This window comes from Schistocerca gregaria, chromosome 2 (genome assembly GCF_023897955.1).
Source record: "Schistocerca gregaria isolate iqSchGreg1 chromosome 2, iqSchGreg1.2, whole genome shotgun sequence".
Taxonomy (NCBI): Eukaryota; Metazoa; Arthropoda; class Insecta; order Orthoptera; family Acrididae; genus Schistocerca; species Schistocerca gregaria.
This window is the reverse complement of record NC_064921.1, coordinates 507,056,522-507,082,583: the sequence shown is the minus strand read 5'-3', so window position 1 is coordinate 507,082,583 and position 26,062 is coordinate 507,056,522. Positions and strand designations below refer to the sequence as shown.

At 39.7% G+C, this 26,062-nt stretch overlaps 1 protein-coding gene across 3 annotated transcripts in view; it reads left to right on the top strand.

Annotated features, from left to right (window-relative positions):
- Window positions 1–26,062, top strand: part of LOC126328921 (serine-protein kinase ATM) — a 458,551-nt gene that overhangs the window by 177,225 nt on the left and 255,264 nt on the right. For all 3 annotated transcript variants that reach the window (XM_049996079.1, XM_049996081.1, XM_049996080.1), the window contains exon 21: window positions 16,006–16,162. In XM_049996079.1, the coding sequence (XP_049852036.1) occupies window positions 16,006–16,162 (157 nt within the window). The remainder of the gene's footprint in view (window positions 1–16,005; window positions 16,163–26,062) is intronic.

The window sequence follows — 26,062 nt, the reverse complement described above, 5'->3', positions numbered from 1 at the left end:
TTACTTCTTTCTGCAAATGCAAAAGTAAAACAGATAGAATGCATGCACATCTAACACATTTTGCTCCATGTCTGAGAATCAATTATGAGAATATATTTACTGTATAAAGAAGTGTGTGTGTGTGTGTGTGTGTGTGTGTTTTTTTTTTTAATGAAATAAGGCTACAGTGTAAGCAGTTCCTTCCACTTACTTATCATATCCCACACTGAGAAATAAACTTGTCTTACAACTGAATTTTCCTGTTGAAATGTCTAAAATTTTAGTATGGATGAATAATACATTGGGAAACACATACACTGGTACAGCAGCATGGCTTTGAACAATATCCACTGTTGATGTTATTTTATTGCACACATTTTTACGTATAAAAATAATTTTTAACAAAAGTTGACTGTTCTCTGTTATCTACATAACTACAGTTGCCTGAGATTGCAGTCGTGTGTGTGTGTGTGTGTGTGTGTGTGTGTGTGTGTTTGTTTGTTTGTTTGTTTGTTTGTTTGTTTGTTTGTTTGTTTGTTTGTTTTTGCAAAGGCCTTACTGACCGAAAGCTTTATTTGCGACAGTCTTTTTTGTTGTGCCTCTCTGCGACTCAGCATCTCTGTTATATGGTGAGTGGCAACTTTACCTTTCATAATATTGTTACCTACGTAACTTTTTTTGGTAATTCTTTTCTTAAGAATGAAATCTGTAGGACCAGAGCATTATGATTGATTGGGTTTTTAAACAGCCATTGAAGTTGTCCAAATTATGTTTACCCCATTTTTTCTGCAGCTAATTGTTGAACTGGCTCATAGCCGTAGTTTTGCAGTGGCCTTTTGTCTGGTTGGGAAGTTTATGATCATATCTCTGCAGGATGCTGTACTAGTGTTGTGATGTTGATGATAGGTTACTGTTTCCACAGATGGATTTGTCTCTGATTGGGTAGTAAATGTCACTGACTGGGCTGAATTAGGAACTGATGAGCAGGTTTTCCACATAGACATGACCCAAGAGATAGGGATTTAAGAGCAGCGGTGACATAATTTGTCAGGTAGGAATATAAATATTCATTTGCTTACTCGTCGTTTGGATTTACAGCTCCTTGTGTTTATCGTGTTTACAATTAAAATTGTAGGATGTGAGGTCCGCCAGTTATGCGAAACACTGTTTTTTCCCAAGTATCCAAACATGTTTCAGCACCACTGTGTCATCATTAGTGGGTTTCCATTTTATTTAATCTGTACCAAATGATTACAAAATTATGTGGATACTAAAAAGGGTGTTTTGCATAACTGGCGGCCCTCACATCCTAAAATTTATTTGCTTATTGGCAGAGTAGCACTTTGGTTTCTTGCTTCAGGGCATGTTGGGATGTAATCACAGCTGTGACTAAGAGTTAAAGGAGTGTTGAGTTATGGGTAAGTCACAAAAGATTGTTTTCTGGACAAGGCAGCATGGCCTTCTGCATTTTGGAAAGTTTCTTAGTTAATTTGGTGGTTTCACATTGTTGCGACTCGCCGATCTTTCAAACTGCCGCCGCGCAGTTACACGCGTCCTCTACATGCGGCACTGTCTGCCAGCCTTGCAGCAGCAGTGCCACCTAAGCGACCAGCCAGCCAGTGGCCGCTAGACTAGGACTCAGTCATGATTTGACTGTTAAAGTGTACACACGTCTTACTCTGTTTACTTGATCTGTGACTTTCATGTATTGCATCTTCTTGAAATGTATTTGTTCAACTTGAAGTTATTACAATTGGCGACGAGGTAGTGATTTTTCTTTTCCATCGTTGACCCTCGTTTCCATGGCTACTTTAGAGCAACTATTGCTTGGTCTCGTATAACAGCAAACGCTCCTCACAAATGCGATTCGTGATTTCGTCGCGGCATCAAATGTGTGGCGTCTCTCATCGTTGTCTGTACCTCCTTTTCCTTCTTATGACAAAATGGCGGTAGACTGGTCTAATTACGAAAAACGTCTTCGGCAGCACTTCTTCGCATTTCATGTCGCGGACGAACAAACATGTAAGTCTCTGTTCCTTTCATGGATTTCACCTCAAATGTATCGGTTGTTGCCGCAATTGGCTCCTTTGAAAGATCCTGCGTCTTTGTCCTTTGCTGAAATGTGCTTTCTTCTGTCCGTCTATTTTCAAAAGCAAATGCATGTGGTAGCGTCTCGTGTTGCCTTTTATCATTGTCAAAAACAACCGAATCAATCCTATCGCGCTTGGGCTGCTGAACTTCATGGCTTCAGTAGGAAGTGTCAATTTGTTACTGAAGTTCACAAAGAATCCTACGCTGATTCCATGGTACGGAATGCTATTATCCGATCAGCACCCGACAAAGAAGTTAGGCAATGTGCCCTTCAGTTCGTAAATCCTACTCTAGATGAAGTCCTATCGATCGCTCAGTCTTTTGAAATTTCTCACGCCGTTGGAGCGCAAATAGAGGCATGGGGCGACATCAGGGAAATACAACCTCTGTGCAATGTTGACGAAGTGTGTGGCATGTCCCCGTTGGCTGATGTGGCCGCATTACGCTCCCAAATGCAGCCTCACCCTAACTGTAAACAAACCTCTAAGAAACTGCAGCAAAACCCATGGCAACTTCCTTCATGTCCGCGGTGTTTTATGAAACATTCACGAGAAGATTGTCCACAACGGTGGACCGTGTGTCACAAATGCAAAGAAAAGGGTCATGTGTCATCCATTTGTAAATCCAACCGCATCATGATGTTCATGAACATGACGCTGATTCTGATTCTGTGTTGTCTATCAATTGTATTTCTTCCCTTACAGGGAAGTTATTCCTCACTGTCCAAATAACTTATAGAGATGTTCGCATGCAGGTGGATGCTGGTTCTGCTGCCACTTTCGTCAGTTCTCAGACGTATCTTCAGTTGGATTCTCCAATCATGTCACCTGTCACTAGGCAATTACGGACTTATAATAAACAGAAGATTTCTCTCTGGGGACAATTTGATGCTGAGGTATCTTACAAATCTGTCATTTGCACTGTTCCCATATTTGTGGTCAACCATAGTAATGTGTAGAATCTTTTTAGTTTTGATGCCTTTCGTGTTTTTGGGTTCTTCATAGATGACTCTGTCAATATCGTCTCTGATGCTATTCCTTATGCTCAGTGGGATTCCTTGTCGACGACATTTTCGTCCCTTTTTTCTCCTGGGTTATGCCGTGCAAACGACTTTGAAGCTGATATCACACTCAAACCCACTGCTCGGCCTGAGTTTTTTTGGGCTCGGCCCATTCCTGTGGCCCTTTGTGATCAGGTCAAATGGGACCTGGATCGTCTCACTGCTTCAGGGGTCTTGCTTCCTGTCACTTCCAGTGAGTGGTCCTCTCCTGTCGTTGTCGTTGTCGTTGCTGAGCCAAATGGTGATATTTGTCTCTGTGGCGATTTCAAAGCCCCTGAAAATGCTCGATTCCTTATCGACACTTACCGTATGTCTCGACCTGAAGAATTGTTCACTAAACTTGCTGGAGGCCAGTATTTTTCTATACTTGACCTGTCAGAAGCTTATCATCAACTTCCTCTCGACGCTGCTTCCTGGCAGTTTCTGGTCCTTAACACGCCATTCGGCCTCTATCAATACCAATGATTGCCATTTGGGGTTGCCAGTGCACCTGCTCTCTTTCAGCGATTCTTGGAACAATTACTGCTCACTGTCCCTGGGTGTATAAATTACCAGGATGACATTGTTATCACTGGCTCCACCACTGACGAACATCTTCGAAATCTCTACACACTTTTTCATGTCTTACAGACTGGCGGAAATAAAAAAATTTTCTGACATCTATCACGTACTTGTGGTTTCAACTCTCTCGGGCTTCAGCAAACTGTCGCTGCGATCGATGCCCATCCTCGCACTACATCTGTTAAGGAATTGCAGGCCTTCTTGGGGAAAATAGCATACTATCACAAGTTTTTACCGTCTGCCACTTCGGTGGCTTAGCCGTTGCAGCGCCTGTTGCAACAAAACGTGCCTTTTCACTGGTTCGCGTCATGCAGTGCAGCTTTCCCGACATTGAAAACTATATTGAAACAGGCCCCGTGCCTGGCTACTTATCGACCTGGCCAACATCTTGTTCTTGCCACGGACGCCTCTCAATACGGGGGCGGTGTAGTCCTTGTGCACCGTTTTTCTGATGGTTCTGAACAACCCATTGCTTATGCCTCCAAAACGCTCACAGATGTCCAACAAAAGTATTCTCAAATTGAAAAAGAAGCTTTGGCCATTATTTATGCTCTTCATAAGTTTTGTGTTTTTCTCTATGGATGCAAATTTCATTTTGTAACGAATCGCAAACCACTTGTTTTTTTGTTTCATCCATCAAAGTCACTTCCCGACAAGGCTACACACCGCCTGCAGCGTTGGCCTCTTTACTTGTCTCGTTTCAATTATGAGATTTCTAGCCGACGGCTCAACTTGCGAATGCTGATGCACTGTCTCGCCTTCCCACAGGTCCTGATCTGACATTCGATAGCGACGAACTTTTGTGTTTCCACCTGGATGTTGCCGAGCAGCGGGTTGTGGATGGGTTCCCCATCACCGGGGACCGGCTGGCAGCTGCTACGGGTTCTGACCCTACCCTCTCCCGGGTTTTACACTGTATTCACAAGGGTTGGCCAGATCGTCCGTCCGCTAAGACTTCTGATCCGTTGTGGAACTACTACGCTTTGTGTTACCGCCTCATGGCTATGGATGGTGTTATCCTCCTTTCCACCGAAAATACTTCGCCATGTATTGTGTTACCTGCATATTTGCGTGCTTCGGTCTTGCGCCTCCTTCACCAAGGGCACTGGGGTGTCTCTCGCACGAAATCTCTGGCGCGCTGTCATGTGCGCTGGCCCTGCATCGACTCTGTAATCGCACACATGGTTGCTGCCTGCAGCCCTTGTGCGTCACAGGCTGCCGCCTTGAAGTCATCTTTGTCACTGTGGCCTTTGCCTGTGAAGCCCTGGGAGCGTATTCGTGCTGACTTTGTGGGATCTTTTTTAGGTACTTATTGGCTTCTCGTCATTGACACCTACTCTAACTTTCCTTTCATTGTCCGTTGCATGTTGCCTACCACCGCAGCAACCACCAATACTCTAGCTCGCATATTCTCTTTGGAAGGCCTTCCCTCTACTCTTGTTACTGATAATGGTCCGCAATTTGCCTCTTCCGATTTTGCGGATTTTTGTGCCCGTCACGGCGTCATGCATGTCACGGCCCCCTCCGTTCCATACACAGTCAAACGGTGAGGCTGAACAACTTGTCCACACATTTAAGGCTCAGATGAGGAAACTCCTGACTTCTTCTGCTGTTGTTGTTGCGCTTCTCCAATTTCTGACTTCTTACCGTTTCACCCCCATGGGTGACCACAGCCCGGCTGAGCTCTTACATGGCTGACAGCCCCGCATGCTACATTATCTTCTGCGGCCTTCCACGTGACTGTCGTTTGTGCCTTCGCGTGGCCGGTTCACCGCTGACGACCTTGTATGGGTACGGGGATATGGCAGGCAGCCAAAATGGAGTCCAGGCCGCATCTTACGACAATGTGGCCAACACCTGTATGAAATTCAGACAGACACGGGTGTTGCAGTGTGTCATTCGGACCAGCTTCAGACTCATGTGCCGACAATGCCTGTTCCGGATGCTGCTACACCACCCTTGGCTCTACCTGATGCTCCGGTTACTGGAATCTCTCATTACTCACAACGCAGTCCTCTCACCATCATATCGGTGCCAGCACAAGAACTGACACCTCCAGGAGACGTGCCCATGCAGGAACCAGATGACCATCATCTGTCGGAGCAACTCTACTCGCCTCCTTCTCCTACGGTCGCGGACACATCACCCATGTCTCCTGTTATAACAACTGTACTTGCCGCAATGGGCAGATTGGTGCACAGGGTCCCAGCAGATTCGACCCCAACATCTCCTGTCATCTCGACTCATTATTATCGGGGACACTTTCGTCCGTACAGGAAGCCTCCTCCTCGAGACTTTACTGCCAGTCAACCAACACCTATGGAAGTTAGCAATCTACCTGCCACCTCCATCAAGACCTGTGCAAAAACTTCAAAGGGGGGAAAAGTGTTGTGACTCGCCGATCTTTCAAAGTGCCGCCGCGCAATTACACGCGTCCTCTACATGCAGCGCTGTCTGCCAGCCATGCAGCAGCAGCGCCACCTAAGCGGCCAGCCAGCCAACCAGCGGCCGCTAGACTTGGACTCAATTATGATTTGACTGTTAAAGTGTACACACATTTTACTCTGTTTACTTGATCTGCGACTTTCATGTATTGCGTCTTCCTTGAAATATATTTGTTCAACTTGAAGTTATTGCACATATTCCATGGATCATTTTGCAAAATAAATCATGATGATGTGGAATCACTCCCTTTAGATTCAGATTGCAAATTAATTTATCAGTATGGCTACATGCTGACATTTGTAAGGTGTGTATATGCACACACTGAGATGTGAGTTAGTAATTCCGACCCACTACCTTTTACACATTACAACAATAGAAATTATTCTGTGGATTAGGAGGAGTTGTTAAGGAGAAACTTTTGCAGTTTGTTTTAAAATTTTACTACGCTGTCTGTCAGAGATTTTATGTCAGTGGGTAAGTTCAACTGGTTCAAATGGCTCTGAGCACTATGGGACTCGACATCTTAGGTCATAAGTCCCCTAGAACTTAGAACTACTTAAACCTATCTAACCTAAGGACATCACACACACCCATGCCTGAGACAGGATTTGAACCTGCGACCGTAGCAGCCCTGCGGTTCCGGACTGCAGCGCCAGAACCGCACGGCCACCGCGGCCGGCAGTGGCTAAGTGACCAAAAAGTTTTCTTATAGCATTGTGCATCACTTTTTGTGCTAAAGAAAACCTTAATATGGAGTAGTGAATGGCATTTTTCCTTGTGGTGCTCAAATTACATTCATCATTTTTCATTTTGAACTGTAGTGGATTATTGACAGCAAACTGCATGAGAGAGTGAATATAGTGTGAAGCAGTAGTCAGAATGTCCAACTCCTTATTAGATGTCTACAAGGTTAATTGGAACTGAGGCCCACATATTATTCTTACAGCATGTTTTTCAGCAATGAAGACTGTCCTTAAAGATACCGTACCCCAGAACATTGTTCTGTATGATACTACTGAATGACATCAACTTACTGATTTGTGCCTCCACAAGATATGGGATGATTGTAAGTGCAAATGTAGCCGAACCAAGTTGTTTTAGGATTTCCAAAATGTGCTTTTTACAGTTAAAAGTCTCACCAATATGGAAACCTGAGAATTTTAAAGTCTCTACCATATTTACTATTTCCTCACCATGTGTGACACTTATCACTGGTGTAGCAGCCTTAGATATGCAGAAGTGGATATGTATGGTCTGTTTAAAATTGAAGAGGAAACCATTTGCAGAAAATCAGTCAGGGATACTTTTAAGAGCATTGTTTACCATTTCTTTTGTTTTTGTATGTATACTTGGAATGATTGCAACACTAGTGTCATCTGCAAAAGATATTAATTCTGCTTGTTGTGTATCAGACGGGAGACGATTTACATATATGAGGAACAATAGTGGGTGTAAAATTGAGCCTCAAGGAACCATCATGTGTGATTTCTTCATAGTCAGAATTACATCCATGGGTTCTATTGGTTGAATTACTAAATATGGCTTTCTGCATTCTTTTGGTTGGATACGACGGTATGCACTGATTCGATGTACAATCAATCCCATAAAACTTCAATTCATCAAGGAGAATACTGCGATTCACATTGTCAAATGCCTTAGATAGAGTACAGAAAATACTAATCGGTGCTATTTTATTATCTAACATTTCTAAAATTTGGTGAGTGAATGTGTAAATTGCATTCTCAGCATAGCCACTCTTCTGCAATCCAAACTGTAACTTTGCGAGGATATTACTGTTGTTAAGATGAAATATTATTCAAGAATACATCACCTTCTTAAAAATTTATGGAAAATGATGTCAGGCACTTATTGACCTCTGTACTTATTGACCTCTTATCAACCTCTTATCAACTTCCTTAAGTAACAATATTATGAAAAGGGAAGGTGCTGAGTCGCAGATGTTGTTGTTGTCGTCGTTGTCGTCGTCGTCGTCGTCGTCATCGTCATCGTCGTCATCGTCGTCTTCAGTCCTGAGACTGGTTTGATGCAGCTCTCCATGCTACTCTATCCTGTGCAAGCTTAATCATCTCCCAGTACGTACTGCAACCTACATTCTTCTGAATCTGCTTAGTGTATTCATCTCTTGGTCCCCCTCTATGATTTTTACCCTCCACGCTGCCCTCCAATACTAAATTGGTGATCCCTTGATGCCTCAGAACATGTCCTACCAACCGATCCCTTCTGCTGGTCAAGTTGTGCCACGAACTTCTCTTCTCCCCAATCCTATTCAACACTAACTCATTAGTTACGTGATCTACCCATCTAATCTTCAGCACTCTTCTGTAGCACCACATTTCGAAAGCTTCTATTCTCTTCTTGTCTAAACTATTTATCGTCCATGTTTCACTTACATACATGGCTACACTCCATACAAATACTTTCAGAAATGACTTCCTGACACTTAAATCTATACTCGATGTTAACAAATTTCTCTTCTTCAGAAATGCTTTCCTTCCCATTGCCAGTCTACATAGTCGCAGATAGGCACAACAAAAAGACTGTCACAAATGAAGCTTTTGGCCATTTAGGCCTTTGTCAACAATAGTCAACATGCGCGTGCACACACACACACACACACACACACACACACACACACACACACACACGACTGTAGTCTCAGGCAACTGAAACCCCACTGTGAGCAGCAGCACTAGTGCATGATAGAAGTGGCAACTGGGTATGGAGTATGCTGGGGAGGGATAGTATGTTGGGGGTGGCAGGCGGTGGGGAGCTGCAGGTTAGACGGAGGGCAAGGGAAACTTCGGGGGGGGGGGGGGGGGGGGAGTAGTGGAAAAGGAGAGAAGTAAAAATACTGGGTGTGATGGTGGAATGATGGCTGTGTAGTGCTGGAATGGGAACAGCAAAGGGGCTGGACGGATGAGAACAGTGAGCAACCCCCATTAGTTACTGTCCTACATTCCATCCTGAATTTTCCATTGTTCAACTTTCTTAAGTAGGTGCTTGACAGTGACATACTTCAGCCTGTCTTAAAAAGTGTGCTGAGTTAGTAATGTGTTACACATTTCAAATAACATTAGGCTTATTATATAGGAAGAAATCTTTAGTACTCTATTGGAAACACCGTGAAAACCAGATGAGCTTTTATTTTGGAGAGAATGCATAATTTTCTAAAGTTCAGAAGGAGAAGTTGGTGATACATTCATATGATTGAATTTTATAAGAGTTGCTTTTTCAACATACTGCTAAGATTTTTCCCATGAACTTTTTAGTACCTGTACTTTCTACTGCATTTAAGAAAAGAATAATATATGTTTGCTAAATGTGACTCATAATTTGTAACCTTTCCATTCAGTTGAATAGTGATGTCATCCTGTTCTGTGGCTGGTTGTCCTGTCTCTCGTTTCACGACATTCCATAAAGCCATAATTCTGTTGTAGGAATTACTGATTTCAGATATTATATGCATGTTCCTTGAGCTTTTAATAACCTTCCTTAGTAATTTTGAGTGGTTTTTGTAGTGTGCAACTACTGCACGAGCTCTTCATGTTCTTGCCAACATACATTTCCCTTATCATTTCACAAGATACTTTAATCCCTGTAATGATCCACATTTTTCCTACTTGGCTGTTTAATGCCCTTTCTGATTAGATTATGTGTAAAGCTATTTGCAAATAATGATATTAATTGGTCATGGAATAGATTATTTTTATGTTAGGATTTATGTTGGTTTGGGAGAGAGAGATATATATGCAGTAATTATCCATAAGCCGCACCAAAACTTGTCTGCCTGGAAATTTGCACAGGCATAGATGTTCTAAAACTTTCGATAAATGTTAATCTTGTAGTTTTGGTGTGTGACTTGATAATTTACCTTTTCTCCCTAATGACGTACAACAATGCTGATGTGGCTGCTGCACTTCTTCTCTCTTTGTAAGTAACTTTGTCTCAAAATGTGCCCATTTATGCAAGTTCTCTTTGCAGTGGGGGAAGGAATTTAGGATGTCACTTGGTAGTAGAAAGGTGGTAAGTTCCTATGGCACCAAATTGCTGAGATCATCGTAGTAGAGTGAAAACTTAAGGCATCCGCATACTAGAACTTTTACTTAACAAAATATTGTGACTCAGTTACATGCTTCTTTCTCACACCTACTCAGAAGACTGACAGACGCCAAGATCAATGAAAAGACAAATTAGGTACATAATATAATTGCTGTTTTTGCTCTTCAATTTTCTGTCAGCATAGATATAATCATACACCCGTATGATATCTTTGCAATATGGAGACAGTGCGAGTTAAAGAACCTACACACATTTGGTTCATAACAAATTTCATCTTAGGTCATCTCTTGTAAAATGTTCTTAAAAAAGTTGTCCTGGAGTCATTAATTATCCTGACTCATTTCCACTGAGGAGTATTCATATTGTAAGACACTATATTACTTATACTAACTAGCTGTGCATGTAATCGGAGATACCATTTGTTACTAGGTGAACAGTTATTTTCTTGCTTTGAGCTTCAGCAAAAAAACATCAATTAGGGTACTATGTCTTTATCTATGTTTTTCACGAGGGTTGGAATTTGAAAAGTGGCAACTATTTATTCAGAACCGATACAAAAGAGTGACGTGTGCACCTGTTACTGTCCTTCAAAGTAGTCACCAGTGTTTGCGTTGAACCTGTTGCCAGCGATGTGGAAGGCATAGTATACCATTAGCAGAGCCTGTTCTGTTGATGGTGCAAGTGGAATGTTCTAAAGTTATGGTGACTTTCGTGTACAATTGTGATGGTGTTATCCTAATGCGTTACGTTCCTCCATGGCAGACCGTGAATGCACAGTATTACTGTTTGTTTTTGGAGCATCACCAGTGACCAGCTTTGCGAAAGAGGCAGCAACACTTTCTGCCCAACCCACCCATCATTTTGCACGACAATGTGCGGCCGCATACAGTGCAAGCTGTGGCTGGTCTGTTCGGTCAATGTTACTGTACCATTCACAATATTCCCTGGATTAAGTCCTTGTGACTTCGATTTGATTCTGAAGATGAAGAAACCTCTTCATGACATTCGTTTCAAAACTGTTCCAAAGATTCGACAGGCAGTAAACTTCTCCATTCGCACCATCAACAGAACAGACTCTGCTAACGGTGTACTACGCCTCCCACATCATTGGCAACAGGTTCTACACAACACTGGTGACTATTTTGAAGGAAAGTAACAGGTGCAAACATCTAACTCTTTTGCATCGGTTATGAATAAATAGTTGCCCTCTCTCTCTCTCTCTCTGTCTGTCTGTCTGTGTGTCTGTGTGTGTGTGTGTGTGTGTGTGTGTGTGTGTGTGTGTGTGTGTGTGGTGGGGGGCAGCAGGCAAAGACAACCTGATTAAATGAATGGAGAAGTTACTCGTTGAGTCCAGGTGTATGAGTCTATGCGAGGTGGGGGATTTAGGATTTTGGATGCAAGAAAGGAGTCCTCCAGATTGCCCATGAACAAGTTTTCAAAGGATTTCTTCATTCATCTTGGCAGGGCTGTTGATTTATAGATAACTTTCATTACTGGTCGAAGCAGTGGACTGGAAGTCATTTGGGCATTGGGACACACAATGTTCAGCTGCAGTAAAACCTTGACATTGAGGATGTTGGTGTACAATGAAGTAGCATCAGCCCCCAGTGACAAAGTGACCAAGATGGTGGACCAAGTGCGTTGTTTGTTAGGTAGGAGGAGACCTTTGGGCAGTACATTCATGTTGTTTGGTTTATAGTGGTTGAGATTTTTTCAGTGGGTTTGCAGTACCCAGATACACTGGCATGTCTTGGGTGGTTGGGCCAATGGAATTTTGTAAGCATGTAAAAAATGAGAAACAACCGAATGTTGGATTGAGGAAGATGTCAAGTTTAGGAGAGAGAGTAAGGGAACTACCCAGGGATTGGAGAATTGGTGATAGGTCAGATGGGACTTCTGTAGTGAATTCACTGCAGTAGGTTTCGTGTGTTGGTATGTCTGACATCAGGCTGAGGCCCAACTGCAGGTATTTATTGCTGTTTACAACAATAGTATCGTCAGGAAAGTTGATCAACTTACAACCATAACTGTAATTTTGAGGTCCTCATTTGGACGGAATCTGTTGGAAGAAGATGAGCCAAGGTTGGAAGCTACAAACTCTCGCAAGATTGTTAACTGATGAACACTGAAATTGGTGGAAGATCACAGTTGGATGGACAATAAACAAAGTTGAAATATTAACAAATTTTATTGTTGAGTTGGTTATGCAGTTGTAAAGAAGAGCTGCCATTGTAGTGTCTTTGTGAAGCAAAGTAGAAATTTCAAAAGCCCTTAATAACTGAACTTGAATGAGCAGCTAACTGTAAGGCCTTTGGAATGGACTGAAATTTCTGTAGTGCACGCTATTTTGAGGACAGGTTGGAGGCGTACTAGTCTGTATTGATTCTCAGTCCTGTTTGGTTGTGGAAGAGCCTAAGGGATGTGGCTGATGTTGCAGGACAGCAAGACAGGGTTTTGCACCAGTGTAAGATGTGATAAATGCAAATATAGATGCAAATTCTACCTTAAAGCGCAAAAACACAAAATTACCCGATAAGTGTTATTTCATAGTGAATTGCATTAATGTGAGTTATTTTATCAGAGATCGTTTTTGCATATAAATTATACCGAATTATATAACACTTGTTGGAGCAGCAGTCAGTCTGTAGCTCTACTCCTGGAAGGAGAGGAAAATATTAGATCACTTTATTACAAATTGAACCAAATGAAATACTTAACTTTGTAACAATCAATGTGCACATGAATGTATCAGTTGATACATAACAAGGTAATAGTTTCTTCTCATAGAGTAAAATTGATGATTAACATTTATGCAGTGTTCTGTCTAACACAACTATTGCACTGCTGGCTCAGTAGACACACGAAGGTGTCATCTTAGGCGATGATTGCTGACTGGGCTGAGCGGCACTTCACTCGGATGTAAGCAAGCATGTTGATGTGGTGGCATATGGAATCTCTTCTGGGCTAGTCCATCCCAACTTCACGCATATGTTGTTGCGTCTGGCTGTGATAATGCTCCCTTGTGGTTTTCTTGCGAAGTACTAACCTTGCCTTGATGCCTCACTCTTTGAATGACATGACGTAAATAAAATACATCAGATTTTTAATTCATGCTATTGCACACCATCTGGCAAAGCCCTCTTTGGAAAGATAATGTGTGTAAAAATGTGTTTACAAAATACCGTAATGATATATCAGTGCACCCAATTGCTGTTGTCACGCCAGTTGGGGGTGGGGGTTGAAGGGGCTGTATCAAAAACATGCTGTATAATGCATATTAGGACTCAGCTGTAGGACCTAGTATCAAGAAATGTGTATGTTTGTCTGCTGCTGCCTAAAGTTCAAAAGTTGGTTGTATTCTGCACTTTAACATGGCCATTCTAAGTGGCAGGTGTCTGAACTGTGATTGTGTCAGGTACTGATAGAGGTAAGGTCTGAGCTACCACGTTTATGCCACTGCCAACCTCAACAAGAAATTACGTTGTAGCCATTTCTGAATGCATTGTGTTGTGTGTTTCACATTATTTTCTATTCTTAATAAGCAATGAGTAAAGGGACTAATCCTGATCCATCACAGAGTTAAGGTTGCAACCATCACAACACCAGAATGGATTAGTGATCCATATGAACTGGTGGCAGTTCTGCTTTCATAGAAACACAGACAGTGGGTGTTGGCTGGCCATCTTATGAGAGGGGGGTAGGTAATGTTTGACAGACACCTTAAATCAGAGAAGCAGTGTTTTCACCAACAGTAAAATGCTCCTGCTTCTCAATGTAAACACTCATATTTTGAAAGCTTAAATAGAGCCAAAAGAAGAAAACAAGCAAAGAGCATTTCGGAAAAAAAAATTCTGTTTGTTTTGCAAAAGCAAATTTTCCAGTCAAAAAACTCCTCCATCATGTCAATTCGATGTGTACCTAGCCCTCACAGGGAGATGTCAAACCTACCAGTTACATACATTCTCCTGGAATAGCACATAATGTTCCTTTTAGACTCAGTTTGTTTGCTAATATCTTCTGGGTACCACAGTCGCCTGTAACTTAATCTTGTGCAGCTTGTCCTACTTTTCTGTCCCAGCTAATAATCTTTTTCACCACGCTTAGGTCCTCTTTCCTGTTAATTTCATGAATTAGGTGGAAAAAGAGCTCATTTCTCTCCACAAACAAAGTGAAGCATTCATTACCAGATTTCCATCACTTCAACCAATGTTGTCATATTAACCATTAATACAGTGTGAGCAACAGATTGCTTCTTTCTTGTTCTTGTACTATGAGTAAGTCAGTTACCATACATTTTATTTAACATTCATTGCTAATTCAGGCTCTTCGGTCATTCCTTGGTGGGCCACTGTTAGATCTTTCATCAGTGGCTGCACAGAATAATATGTCCACAACAGCAAGTGGTGCCTTCTGTTCACCACTCATGCCAACAGAAGGTGCAACTCCTTTGTACATTCTTGACTCTGCTTGAATGGAAGTGAGAAGTGTAATGGCAGTGTTTTGCTCCACTCTAATTCAATTAACTTAAAATAATAGTTTTTCTCTCTTCATTCATGTGAATATCTTCCATTTCTAGAAGAGCATAAGAGTGTACCATGGCATTTACTAATGGAATGTTATTTTTCACTGCAAATTTCAAAGCACTAAAGCTTCAGCTTCAGACATGTATCATGATATATCATTATAACCATTTAAATTTTTACATCTAGTCATGTGCAAACAAAAAGAATTTAGATGTGAATTTTGCCAAAATATATGTGTGATTTTTGCCAAAAATAGATATGAAATTTGGCAAAAACAGGGTAATCTTTCCAAAAATATATGCTACAGTTTTAAGCCCCTAGTGGCAATGTAATTTTAATATTATTTATTTGATGGAATATGTTGTGGTCATGGTGAAAAGTGGTATTCCAAAGCTTTTTAGTATATTATGCAGTTATTTATGTAGATATACTGTGTGTTATGCAGATAAATAGGACCTAAAATCAGTAACCATGACTGTAGGAGGTCAACAAACCATATCAAAAGTAATTAATATTATTGATAACGGTTCGTCTGTTGCGCGCACGCGCGTGCGTGTATACCTGTCCTTTTTTCCCCCTAGGGTAAGTCTTTTCTCTCCCGGGATTGGAATGACTCCTTACCCTCTCCCTTAAAGCCCACATCCTTTCGTCTTTCCCTCTCCTTCCCTCTTTCCTGATGAAGCAACTGTTGGTTGCGAAAGCTTGAATTTTGTGTGTCTGTTTGTGTTTGTTTGTGTGTCTATCGACCTGCCAGCGCTTTCGTTTGGTAAGTCACATTTTCTTTGTTTTTAGAAATACTTTTCCCACGTGGAATGTTTCCCTCTATTATATTCATATCTCAAATTAAATAAAATTCTTTTCAGAATGCAGTTGTCTCCTAGATAATATATGTGTAAAATTGTAATCTGGCATTAAATTTTATTTAAATAATTGTAAAGAATTTACCTACTGGATCAGTTATTGCTTCTGATATTTGAGGACACTGAATTGAGAAAGAAGGGTTTTGAAGAAGACAATTTAGATGAAGTAGATGTACAAATGTTTGTTTCACCAAAAACAGTACTGTTCTATAGAAACACTCATGATGCACTGCATTCAGCTCTGTATTAATATCAGTAATTGTTATTTCACATTTAAATCAAGCAACGTATAACAATGTACAAGACCGTAACTTTATGACACTAATTAGTGTTGGGGCTAAAATTAGCTTGGAGAAGTGGTGTATGGTCTTTTATTATGTAATTCCTTTTCTATCTTTATCTGCAGGGAGAGTTATCAGAGCAAGAACGTATAGATGAAAGTGCCAATCGAACATCTACAGCTTTACATTCTGTGGCTGCATTACTGATGTCAAACTCAATTCTAAGGAAGAAATCACTATTTTTCTTACTGCAGTTAATAAGAGAGAAAAATATTAGCTTAGGTAAGACTCTTTCCAGTTTTTCTAAGTTATCTACCATTAAGTTGACACTATTGAAATGAAAATTATTCAGTTGATAATGTAGCATTTCATATGCCACTCTACCCTTTTCATCCATTCTTCATTTATGGCTGTTTAATATTGTTTAACTTGACTTGGATTTGTAAAGTTTATATAAACATAATACTTCATGCTCATATTCCAATATAGAACCAACAAGGTAATGGAACCAAAATTATGCAGCAACATATATCTTTTTGTGACACCCACACTGCTTACTTACAGCAGGTTACTTAGAATTTAGTTATCACCATAAATAAATAAAGATACGTTTTGTCTTTCCTTAATTGTAGTAAAAATGTAGGCTGAAGTATTAAGATGTAACATTCTATCCATGTAAATTCTGTCCATAATTCATTTACATAGTGCATTCTAATATTATTATCTTCGTCACTTTTTTATTTTGTTGTTTCTGGAGTAAGCAAGCTTTTGATATGTCTTCCCAACTTCTGTTTGCTCTGCCCCCTTTTTTCTAACATCACAAGTAACTGGTGTATAGCCTGGCCCAGTAATCAAGGTTGCTTACCGTTTTAGTCAAGTTCAGTGTTGTCTCCTTCAGAGTAGTTCCCTTCTGATTGCACACACTTGTACCAGTGCTTCTGCCATTGATTGTAACATTTCTGGAACTCATCTTCTGGAATATCCTCCAAGACCCTCATCACAGCTTTTTGGACATCTTTTGTTGTTTGAAATGGTGTCCCTTGAGCGCCATTTTGACTCTTGGAAATAGATAAAACTCGCACGGAGCGATATCTGGTGAATAAGGTGGCTGTGGTAGTACTGAAATTTGTTTTGAGATTAAAAATTGCTGTACTGAAAGAGCAGAATGGGATGGCGGATTATCGTGATGCAGAATCCAATTAACTGCAATGTTGGCACGGACCCGAAGAACTCTCTTACAAAGTCTTTCTAAAATTTCTTTGTAGTAATATTGGTTAATTGTTTGTCCAGGAGGCACCCACTCTTCATGAACAATTCCCTTGGAATCAAAAAGCACACAAGTATGCATTTCACTTTTGACTTTGACATGTGAGCTTTTTTTGGTCTGGGTGATCCCTTTGAGCACCAGTGCGAGCTTTGGCATTTTGTCTCTGGATCGTATTGAAGAAACCAACTTTCATCACCAGTGATAACACGGCTCAACAATTCTGGATTGATTTCCATTTGCTCTAACAGATCGGCTGCCACATTTTTCCATGTTTCTCACTGTTGCGGAGTGAGATTTTTGAGGACCATTATTGCACAAATTTTCTCATACCAAGATCCTCAGTTGTTATTAGTTGAACCATTTCTCAATTGATGTTCGATAATCTTCAATCAGATCATACGAGTTTACACACCCTGACCAAGTTGACATCTGTCCATGAGGTTGATGGTCGTCCACTGCAGTCTACATCTTCAACATTCATTCTGCCTTCACTAAACGTTTTATGCCCACAAAAAACTTGAGCTCTTGACATAACCTACACTACCACTTATAGAAACAAACGGATGAAGATACAGGAATTAATGAATTGAAGAGCGTATTCCTTATTTGTTTCATACAGTTGCATCAAAACATTATTCTTGGCACAAAACAACTTAATTTATATTTGGCAGTGTTTGTAACCCATTCAGTTTACATATAGCTTACGTATAAGAAAAGAAAAAAAAAAAAGAAAAAATGATATGATTCAACACTATTGCCCCACCCCCCAACCCCACTGTACAATGACATCATAAAGCGGTGCACAATGTCTGAGCTTATTTCCCTTTTTGAGGGTTCATAATCCTGGCCAGTATGGGCATAGCCTTTCTTTTCGGCCATGGGATTTATCCTGAATGGTTATCAACTTATACGGGTATATCAGCTTCTTTTAACACATACATATATAAGTTTTCTCTCCTAATAAAGTGCTTGCTGTAACCATGTAGTCCCATTGTTGTCATTCAGCATCTGTGCCTTGTTTCGCTTGTGAAACATGTGTGCACAACGCTACATCTGTTATCATCCCAGTTAGTGCTCATGTGTTCAGTACGAGGCCAGAGTGACCGTGTCATGGGTTTACAGTAGCTTTCATTGCACAGATTTATCAAGCTCATGTTCAGCGACGTGATCCTTTGCGAAATCTGGTGACAACTGGTTTACATATCAGTGGCTCGAGGAATTTATTTCATTTAGTCGCTCTCATTTGTTCAGTGGGGAGATCAGCCACACACCCGACATCTATCAACAAGGTAAGTTCCTTGCTGATTTTATGGCATTGTCAAGCACAGAAAATTCGTGTTACAGGAAGTATTGCCATTTTTAGTTTACGTCGTGCACACCCACGTATTGTTTTATTACATGTGCACTTAACACTTTCGAGCCAGGTTTCTTATGTTTTTGCACTTCGTTTTTGAGCGTCTTTCATGCAGTTTCATTACATAAAGTTCCTGTAGTGTCCTTTCGACATACTGTACACATATAGTATCCTTTCCACATATTGTACACATAACATAATAAAATACGAATACAATTACAAAATACTTATCCTAGTCATTTGCTGACATGCCATTATTGTCGCTCATATATATCTGATGAATTCTCTCCCCTTTTTATACATAGTGTCATTGCTTATCATTTTGTTTTCATTTTTGTTTAATTATTCGATTCCAACTATGTGAGTACACATTCTCACCCGTTTGGTTCTACATTCTTTATACAACATTCATACAGTAGTAGATTCTGTTTTCATTTATAGCATAAATTGACAAGCATTTCATTTCTACGCACAATGATTTCTTGTTGGAGCACATTTGTCTTTTCAAAAGAATCAAAGGACTAAACAGTAGGCACTACAATAGATACTACATGCTGCTCAGATAACTATGCATGACCTCGCCTCTCTAGCATTCGCCAGGAAGGATCTACACACTACAGAGTTGAGGAAATTCCATGGAGAGGTATTTATGTGCTAAGGTACTTCTCCTTCATAGACTTAACTGTGATCTCAATAAGAAAATCGTTTGTTGTTTATAAACACAACACAAATCTGACTGTACCAATCGTATCAAATACAAGGGTAACTGTTTCATTTGCTGAGGTTTACAGTGTTGTTCCATCAATACGATATGTTAATCTACAGTGGGTGCAAAACAATTTTTTCATAAGTAACAAACGTGCATAAAAAGTTCAATGTATTTCAGGTATTTGACACTTTTATGGGTAGTCGACACTCACAGTAGTTAGGTTTCAACCTCTGGTGGTGTGGTCCTATCTTATGTTTGTATAGTACCTAACACTCTACAAATATTTATCTTTCTTCACTTTAGGTTGTTTTGATGCATCATTCTCTGGAAGAAAAAACTTAAAACTAAATCTTCATAGATAATTGTATAGTGGCTTGATAGGTACTAATGCTTCCTTCATATATTCAACTATGTATTCATTAACTTAAGTGTGCAGTCGTGCTATCGCAAAACTTATTTCATGTCATGTGTGCGTCTTTGGTTAACTTATAAATCTGAAAGACAAAGTGTGTTAGAGGCATGGTGTGACCTTGTATTCAGTTTTCCTCTTATATTGTACTTGCTTATTTATGTGCAGCCAGACTTTTTTCATCAATCAAGTATGATTAGAGCGTGCACTTTCAATACTTAAATTTGTAAATACTGTACATATATAGGTGTAATGTATATAGTAGTGTACCGTAAGTAGATACGCTCTTAATTTTATATGTGTCTGTTTATTCAGTAAACTTAGTCTGGGCTGTAGCTCATGAGGTTTGTTTCTTTTGGCCACTCGCACACTTCCAGCTGTGCCTGTCTGGCACGCTCGAGCTTGCAGTTTGTCGACTATCTTTTTGCTCCCCAATCCGCATGCACTGCGTTTCTGTGATACCACTTGCATTGCACACTATTGTGTGTTTCACAAGTTAATTTATTTGTTTACAACTGGGCTACATGCAAGCCGATGCATTGTATTTAGAGTATCGTCATCTCTAGACACATAAAAGTAAAATTCTTCCTTGTTACAACAACTTACTTTATTGGAACCACATTTAACATACAAGAAAAAGTACAAGCAAAAATTTTCCTTAAAAACTAATTATTTTGGCTTTAATAGTAGCTTGTACCTTGTCCTCTGTCAAGTTTTCCTGTGCATTCTCATTACTTTGATACAGATCATCTTTTGCATCACTACCTTGATCATATCTGATAAAGTAAGTGTCAATCAAGCTTGTGCCCCCACTCCTCCAGGTCACAGAACAGGGGCCTACTGTGACTGGTTTCGTGCATCACACCGGCAACGGTCTCTCTGTTAGGTGTAACTTCTACTATATGGACTCTTCGTGTTTGATTACCCCAGTTAGTATCTCGTGGGGATCTCGACTGAAATTCTCTTTGCCTTTGTGTGTTATTCGGCAAATGTGCATTACTTTGCTAGCTGAATTCCGCTGTCTGTGGATTATTCAGTTGTATGGTACTGTTTCGTGTTTACCAAGCGATCGGCTGATTATTGACGGCAGCTTGTGTCTGTACATATTTTACAGGCTGGTCATATGCTACTTGCTCATTGTAGTTGTTTTTATTACATTTTTGCCCATTTCGTTTATATCCACCCTTGAATTTACAGCTTTCATTATTGCCATTGTGATTACCGGTACCATTACTATAGGTCTGTGTGGGGTAAGGTTGCCATCCGTGTTGTACTACGAATCCGTTGTTAACTTGTTGGTCCACAAATCTCTGTGGCACTATCTGCGTACTAACAGGCTTGGGTTGTGCTGGTCTCCCTTTGTATATCTAATGTACTGATTCCAGCACGGATAGAAAATATTCGGCGTTATGTTCTGGAATGGTAATGAGTTTTACCCAAATATGAGGAGGAAGACGACTCTTTAAAACTAACAGCTTGTCTACTTGAAATACTGGGCTCATCCAGTATCTGGTTTTATTCAAATATTTTCCGAAATAGCCCCTTAAGCTTCCACATTTGCTACTGAATGGAGCTGGGTTGAACACTTCCAGTTTGAGCCTCTCTTGTCTGGCCTTAGACCAATATTTATCCAGAAAGGCTCTTCCATACTATTCATAATAGTGGCAGTGTTCCACCGTGTCCGTAGCCCACAGTAGAACATCACCCTGTCTGTATACAGCAACAAATCTAATTTTCTGGGCTTCAGTCCAGGTACGATGCAAAACATTTTGAAATACCCTGATAAAGACCACGGGGTTTGTTCTTTTCCCTTCGGAAGTAAATACTTGAAATTGTCGATGCCTAAGTAATTCTTCATCTGCAAGTAATGTTGGCAAACACTCTGCAATGTCAGTGACAGGCTTGTTTGTGTTCACTTGTACCGTAGAGCATGGCAACCTCGCTTGCTCGACAGGTACAGCTGCCGGCTAGTGGTGCTGTATTCCACAATCGACAGTTACAGCTGCCTGCTAGTGGTGCTGTATTCCACAATCTTCGCTATTTTCCTTCGACGGGCTAACCACGTATTGTGGGTAACCAGTGAAAGTATCTAACTTCTCTAGAAGTATGGGTTTGTTTTCTGTCAAATGTTGCTTTGTAATGTCAGTATTTTTAGCAATACTGCCTCGTAACCTTTTCTCTGCTTCCTTAAAACCTGAATGTATTTTAGCTAGAAACAGACTTTCTTTCTCTTTTAGAGCTGGCTCTACTGTATCTACATAAATTTTACACTGTAACACTACCTTTTCAGCAAGGGTGCTGCTCTTATCCAGCGTCCTGGCTTCAGCTTTTTCAGTTATTTCCTTTACATCTGCACATATCTTAATTCCCTGTTTTTTGGCACATTTTGACTCTAAACTTAACTTTGTACTCCTGTTGGTAAGTTTTTGCACACGTCTTGCAGCTCTCTGACTGCATTTGTCACATTTTTTACAGACGCATCCACTTGGAATTGCATCTCTTGAATTTGGGAATATGCTTCACTGACATTTGCAACTCACCTGGTAGTTGTTCCCGTTTATCATCTATGGATGATACTCTTTCTGTTAACGTGCTTACATTCTGGGTATGTCAGTAATTATTTCTTGCTTTAGTTGTTTACCTAAGTCTGTCAGCTTCCCATATAGTTCGTCAGATAATTCAGTGCGTATAGTCTTGCTCACCTCACTGAACTGTTCACTAATACTATTCTTGAAGTTGTTAAATATCTTATTGCACTGTGTAAACTGTTGTCCTATACCCATAACTTCTGATACACTTTCCTGAAATTTATGTTGGTTTTTTGAACTGTTGTGTTATTTATTGTACGAGTTGTATCAAATTGTGTGTCTCACTAGTATTTACATTGTTGTTATGAACAGGAACAAGAACAGGAAACATTCTGTTCTTGCTTTTGCGATGTCGTGAGTAAGTAATCAGAGGAATTTTCGCTTTTGGCCCCTTCAGCTTCAATATTTGAAGAAATTTTTCCTGCTGAGAAATTGTCGAGTCGAGTGTCACAGAGGTGAAATCATGATTACTTAAATTACCAGTGTCATCATTTATTGATAGTGGCCTGTCAACCTCGTTGATTTGGTTGCCTCCGGTCAGTTCACGAGTTGCAGCATTACCTTCAACTGTTGCCAAGCTCGGATTCCTGACATCTTGACGTATAAAATTTTGGAATGAATTTTCAACATTGGCAATTTCTTTGACTCCATTGTACAAATGTTTTAACAAAAATGAGGATAAAATTTTTTCAAAAATGAAACTTTGTCTGTATCAGTACTTTTAAGTTAAACTAAATTTAGCTGCATTTTCATTACTGAACCTGATTATTATCTGACACAGTCTTATAGATTTTGAATGACATATCTTGCACTTTAATGATGACTTGTACAAATTTTCGTCTTTCCTGTAGAAATGCACTTTCTGTAAAGGATATTAATTTGAAGGAAAAGAGATTATCTACTTCCAGAGAGACGGCACTAAGCACGACCATATAAGCATACAGTATTGCAACTTCCTACCTTTACCACTGAAATCGGTATTCTGGAATTGGCTCATTTGTAGGCAGAATTTAATTTTAAATTGCTCTTTCAATGTTTTTATGATTTCCAGTCTCGCGGATATGTAACAAATACAATGAAAGTTTCATTAGCTTTTGTAGCAGTAATATGAATCACTTATCTCAAAAATTTTTAATCTCAACAATTGAAAGGTCTGTTCTTATTTTGCTTGGCACCGTTCATTAAAAGGTCGTCATTGAATTTGTATGCGTAGGAGGAGGTAATAGAAACTGATTAATAATTGCATGAATAACTGGAAAAATTGATTGGAAAGAAAAGTTGAAAGAAATTTGAAGGTAATTTATGAGTCTATACACATTCCTGGGTGAACTTTAACTGATACTAATATCAACAGACCTTCAGTATCAGTACATTCAAGGTCAGTATTCATAATTTGTGTAACATACTGCTTCACATTAATTCCATTGTGTTTAGTTGTGATGGTGACAATGTCAATGCAGGTTTGCTCCTCCCAATAGAGTGTAAATTCTTCTTTTCCGAACCTAATGATGCAAGATCTCGGCAGTGGGCGAAATGATGGACAGGGAGTGGACATCTTAAATGTACGAATGAATGTTGCTTTCCTAATAACTTTTTGTAATACTTTTAGTGTATGGATGAGAGATACACATTTTTTAACACTACTGGTAAGACAGATCCAAGCATACGTCCATATGCTACCTCTTATAGAAACAAACTTGTGAAGATAAAGGAATTAATAAACTGAAGAGTGTATTTTTTTAATTTTGTTTCATACAGTTGTTGTTGTTGTTGTTGTTGTTGTTGTTGTTGTTGTCTTCAGTCCTGAGACTGGTTTGATGCAGCTCTCCATGCTACTCTATCCTGTGCAAGCTGCTTCATCTCCCAGTACCTACTGCAACCTACATCCTTCTGAATCTGCTTAGTGTACTCATCTCTCGGTCTCCCTCTACGATTTTTACCCTCCACGCTGCCCTCCAACGCTAAATTTGTGATCCCTTGATGCCTCAAAACATGTCCTACCAACCGATCCCTTCTTCTAGTCAAGTTGTGCCACAAACTTCTCTTCTCCCCAATCCTACAGATGTATCAAAACATTATCCTTGTCGCAAGACAACTCGTTAATTTATATCTTTGTCTGTGTTTGTAACCCATTCAGTTTACGTACAACTTTCTTGTACTTATTGTGTTTACATGTAGGTTAAGCTTCTGCCTAATTTCATATTATTTTAAATCATAGTTATGTTTGAAGATGTTTTCTGTTTCATAAGATACTCCCTTTTGTGAAAATTTTTAACTCTTATACAAACCATGTTTTTTTAAGAAAGACCATTTTGAAATGAAAATAAAAAAGTGGACATTTCTTAGGTATTTTATTTTTATGTGTAAGCCTGTACTTCAATCTACTCACAAGCGGACATTTCTCAGCTGTTTTAGTTTTATATGAAAATCTGTACTTCAGTCTACTTTTCCCTATACTTCAATCTACTATTCTACATAATTCCCAGTGACTCGTTGTGTTGTATAACCGGCTTTGAATACTTTCCTTGTATAAATCTGATGTCGTAGCATAACTTTCGATAATTGAAACCTTCTTTAACAGTTGCATAAATCACACTTCTTGACAGTTGAGGCAACTCATCACATAACGTTCAAATCATAAAGCATCTGTTCTCTCTCAATTTTTCATCAATTTTCTACACCTAATCATTTGTAATGACTGAAGGTTGCCCACTTCATTCATCATCATGCATGTTTGCACAACTGTCCTTAAAAGCTCTCACTCTTTTCTATAACATCACATCACTCGTAAGTATCAAGAAGTGTGCTTAATGCAGTTGTTAGAGAACATTCAAATTATCGATAGCTGGTTGTACAACATGATAAGTGTCTCAATATTAGTGAGAGTTATGTAGGAAATTAGATTAAAGTACAAGCCTTCGGGTGAAAATAAAATTGCAACTAAAAGTGTACGTGTTTTATTTTTATTTCAAAACAGTACTTACTTAAGACCTACCTTGCATGTACAAACAAGGGAGTGATAGTACTTTCAGACGACTATGTTAAAAAGATGTCTACAGGAATCCCTGCACTTATGTTTCCTTAGGTTGCTACTTACTGTAAGGAAGACATGTCAAGTTGCAGACAGGCACAATTAAAACCATAAAGTTTTTGTTCACAGCCTTCATCAGTAGAAGAGAGACACACATCATTAACACACACACAAGCACACACACCTCACGCATACACGATCGCCAACTGTAGCATCTCAGCTGTGTGTACCTGAGGTGCACTTGCTTGTGTGTTTGACGGTGTGGGTCTCTTACTGTTGAAGGCTGTGGCGAAAAGCTCTATGTAAGTGTTTTTTAATTGTACCTACCTGTAACTTGATGTGTCTTCTTTATGATAAGTAGCAATCTGTCTTTTCCTATGTTGTTGATTTTCCTACCTGAAGTTTCCATTGTTCAATTTTTCTCTGTTTTAAATGTTTTATTTATTTATTTCTTTGTGTTATTGTGGAATTCTTCCATAAAATTATTTTGTACATCAGTGGTGCCTGTATACTGTCAAGGTACATTGTCACCAAAGATGAGCAACTTGTGTATTTTGAGTAAGATCTTAATACCTTACATAAGTGTACTCAGTTTTTTATTTCTATTGTTAAGGTGCAGCTCCCACTTCAAAACCTCCTAAGTATATATGCCTAAATATTTTGTATGACACATTTGAGAAAGTTTTTCCTTTGTTTCTTGCAGATTTTTCTGACTGCGGTTTAATTTAAATATTAGTGTCATCTGTGAAGAGCACTGTGGTTCCATCATGTATTTATCAGCCAAGTCCTTTACATGTGTCAGAAATAGGACAGGTCCCAGGACT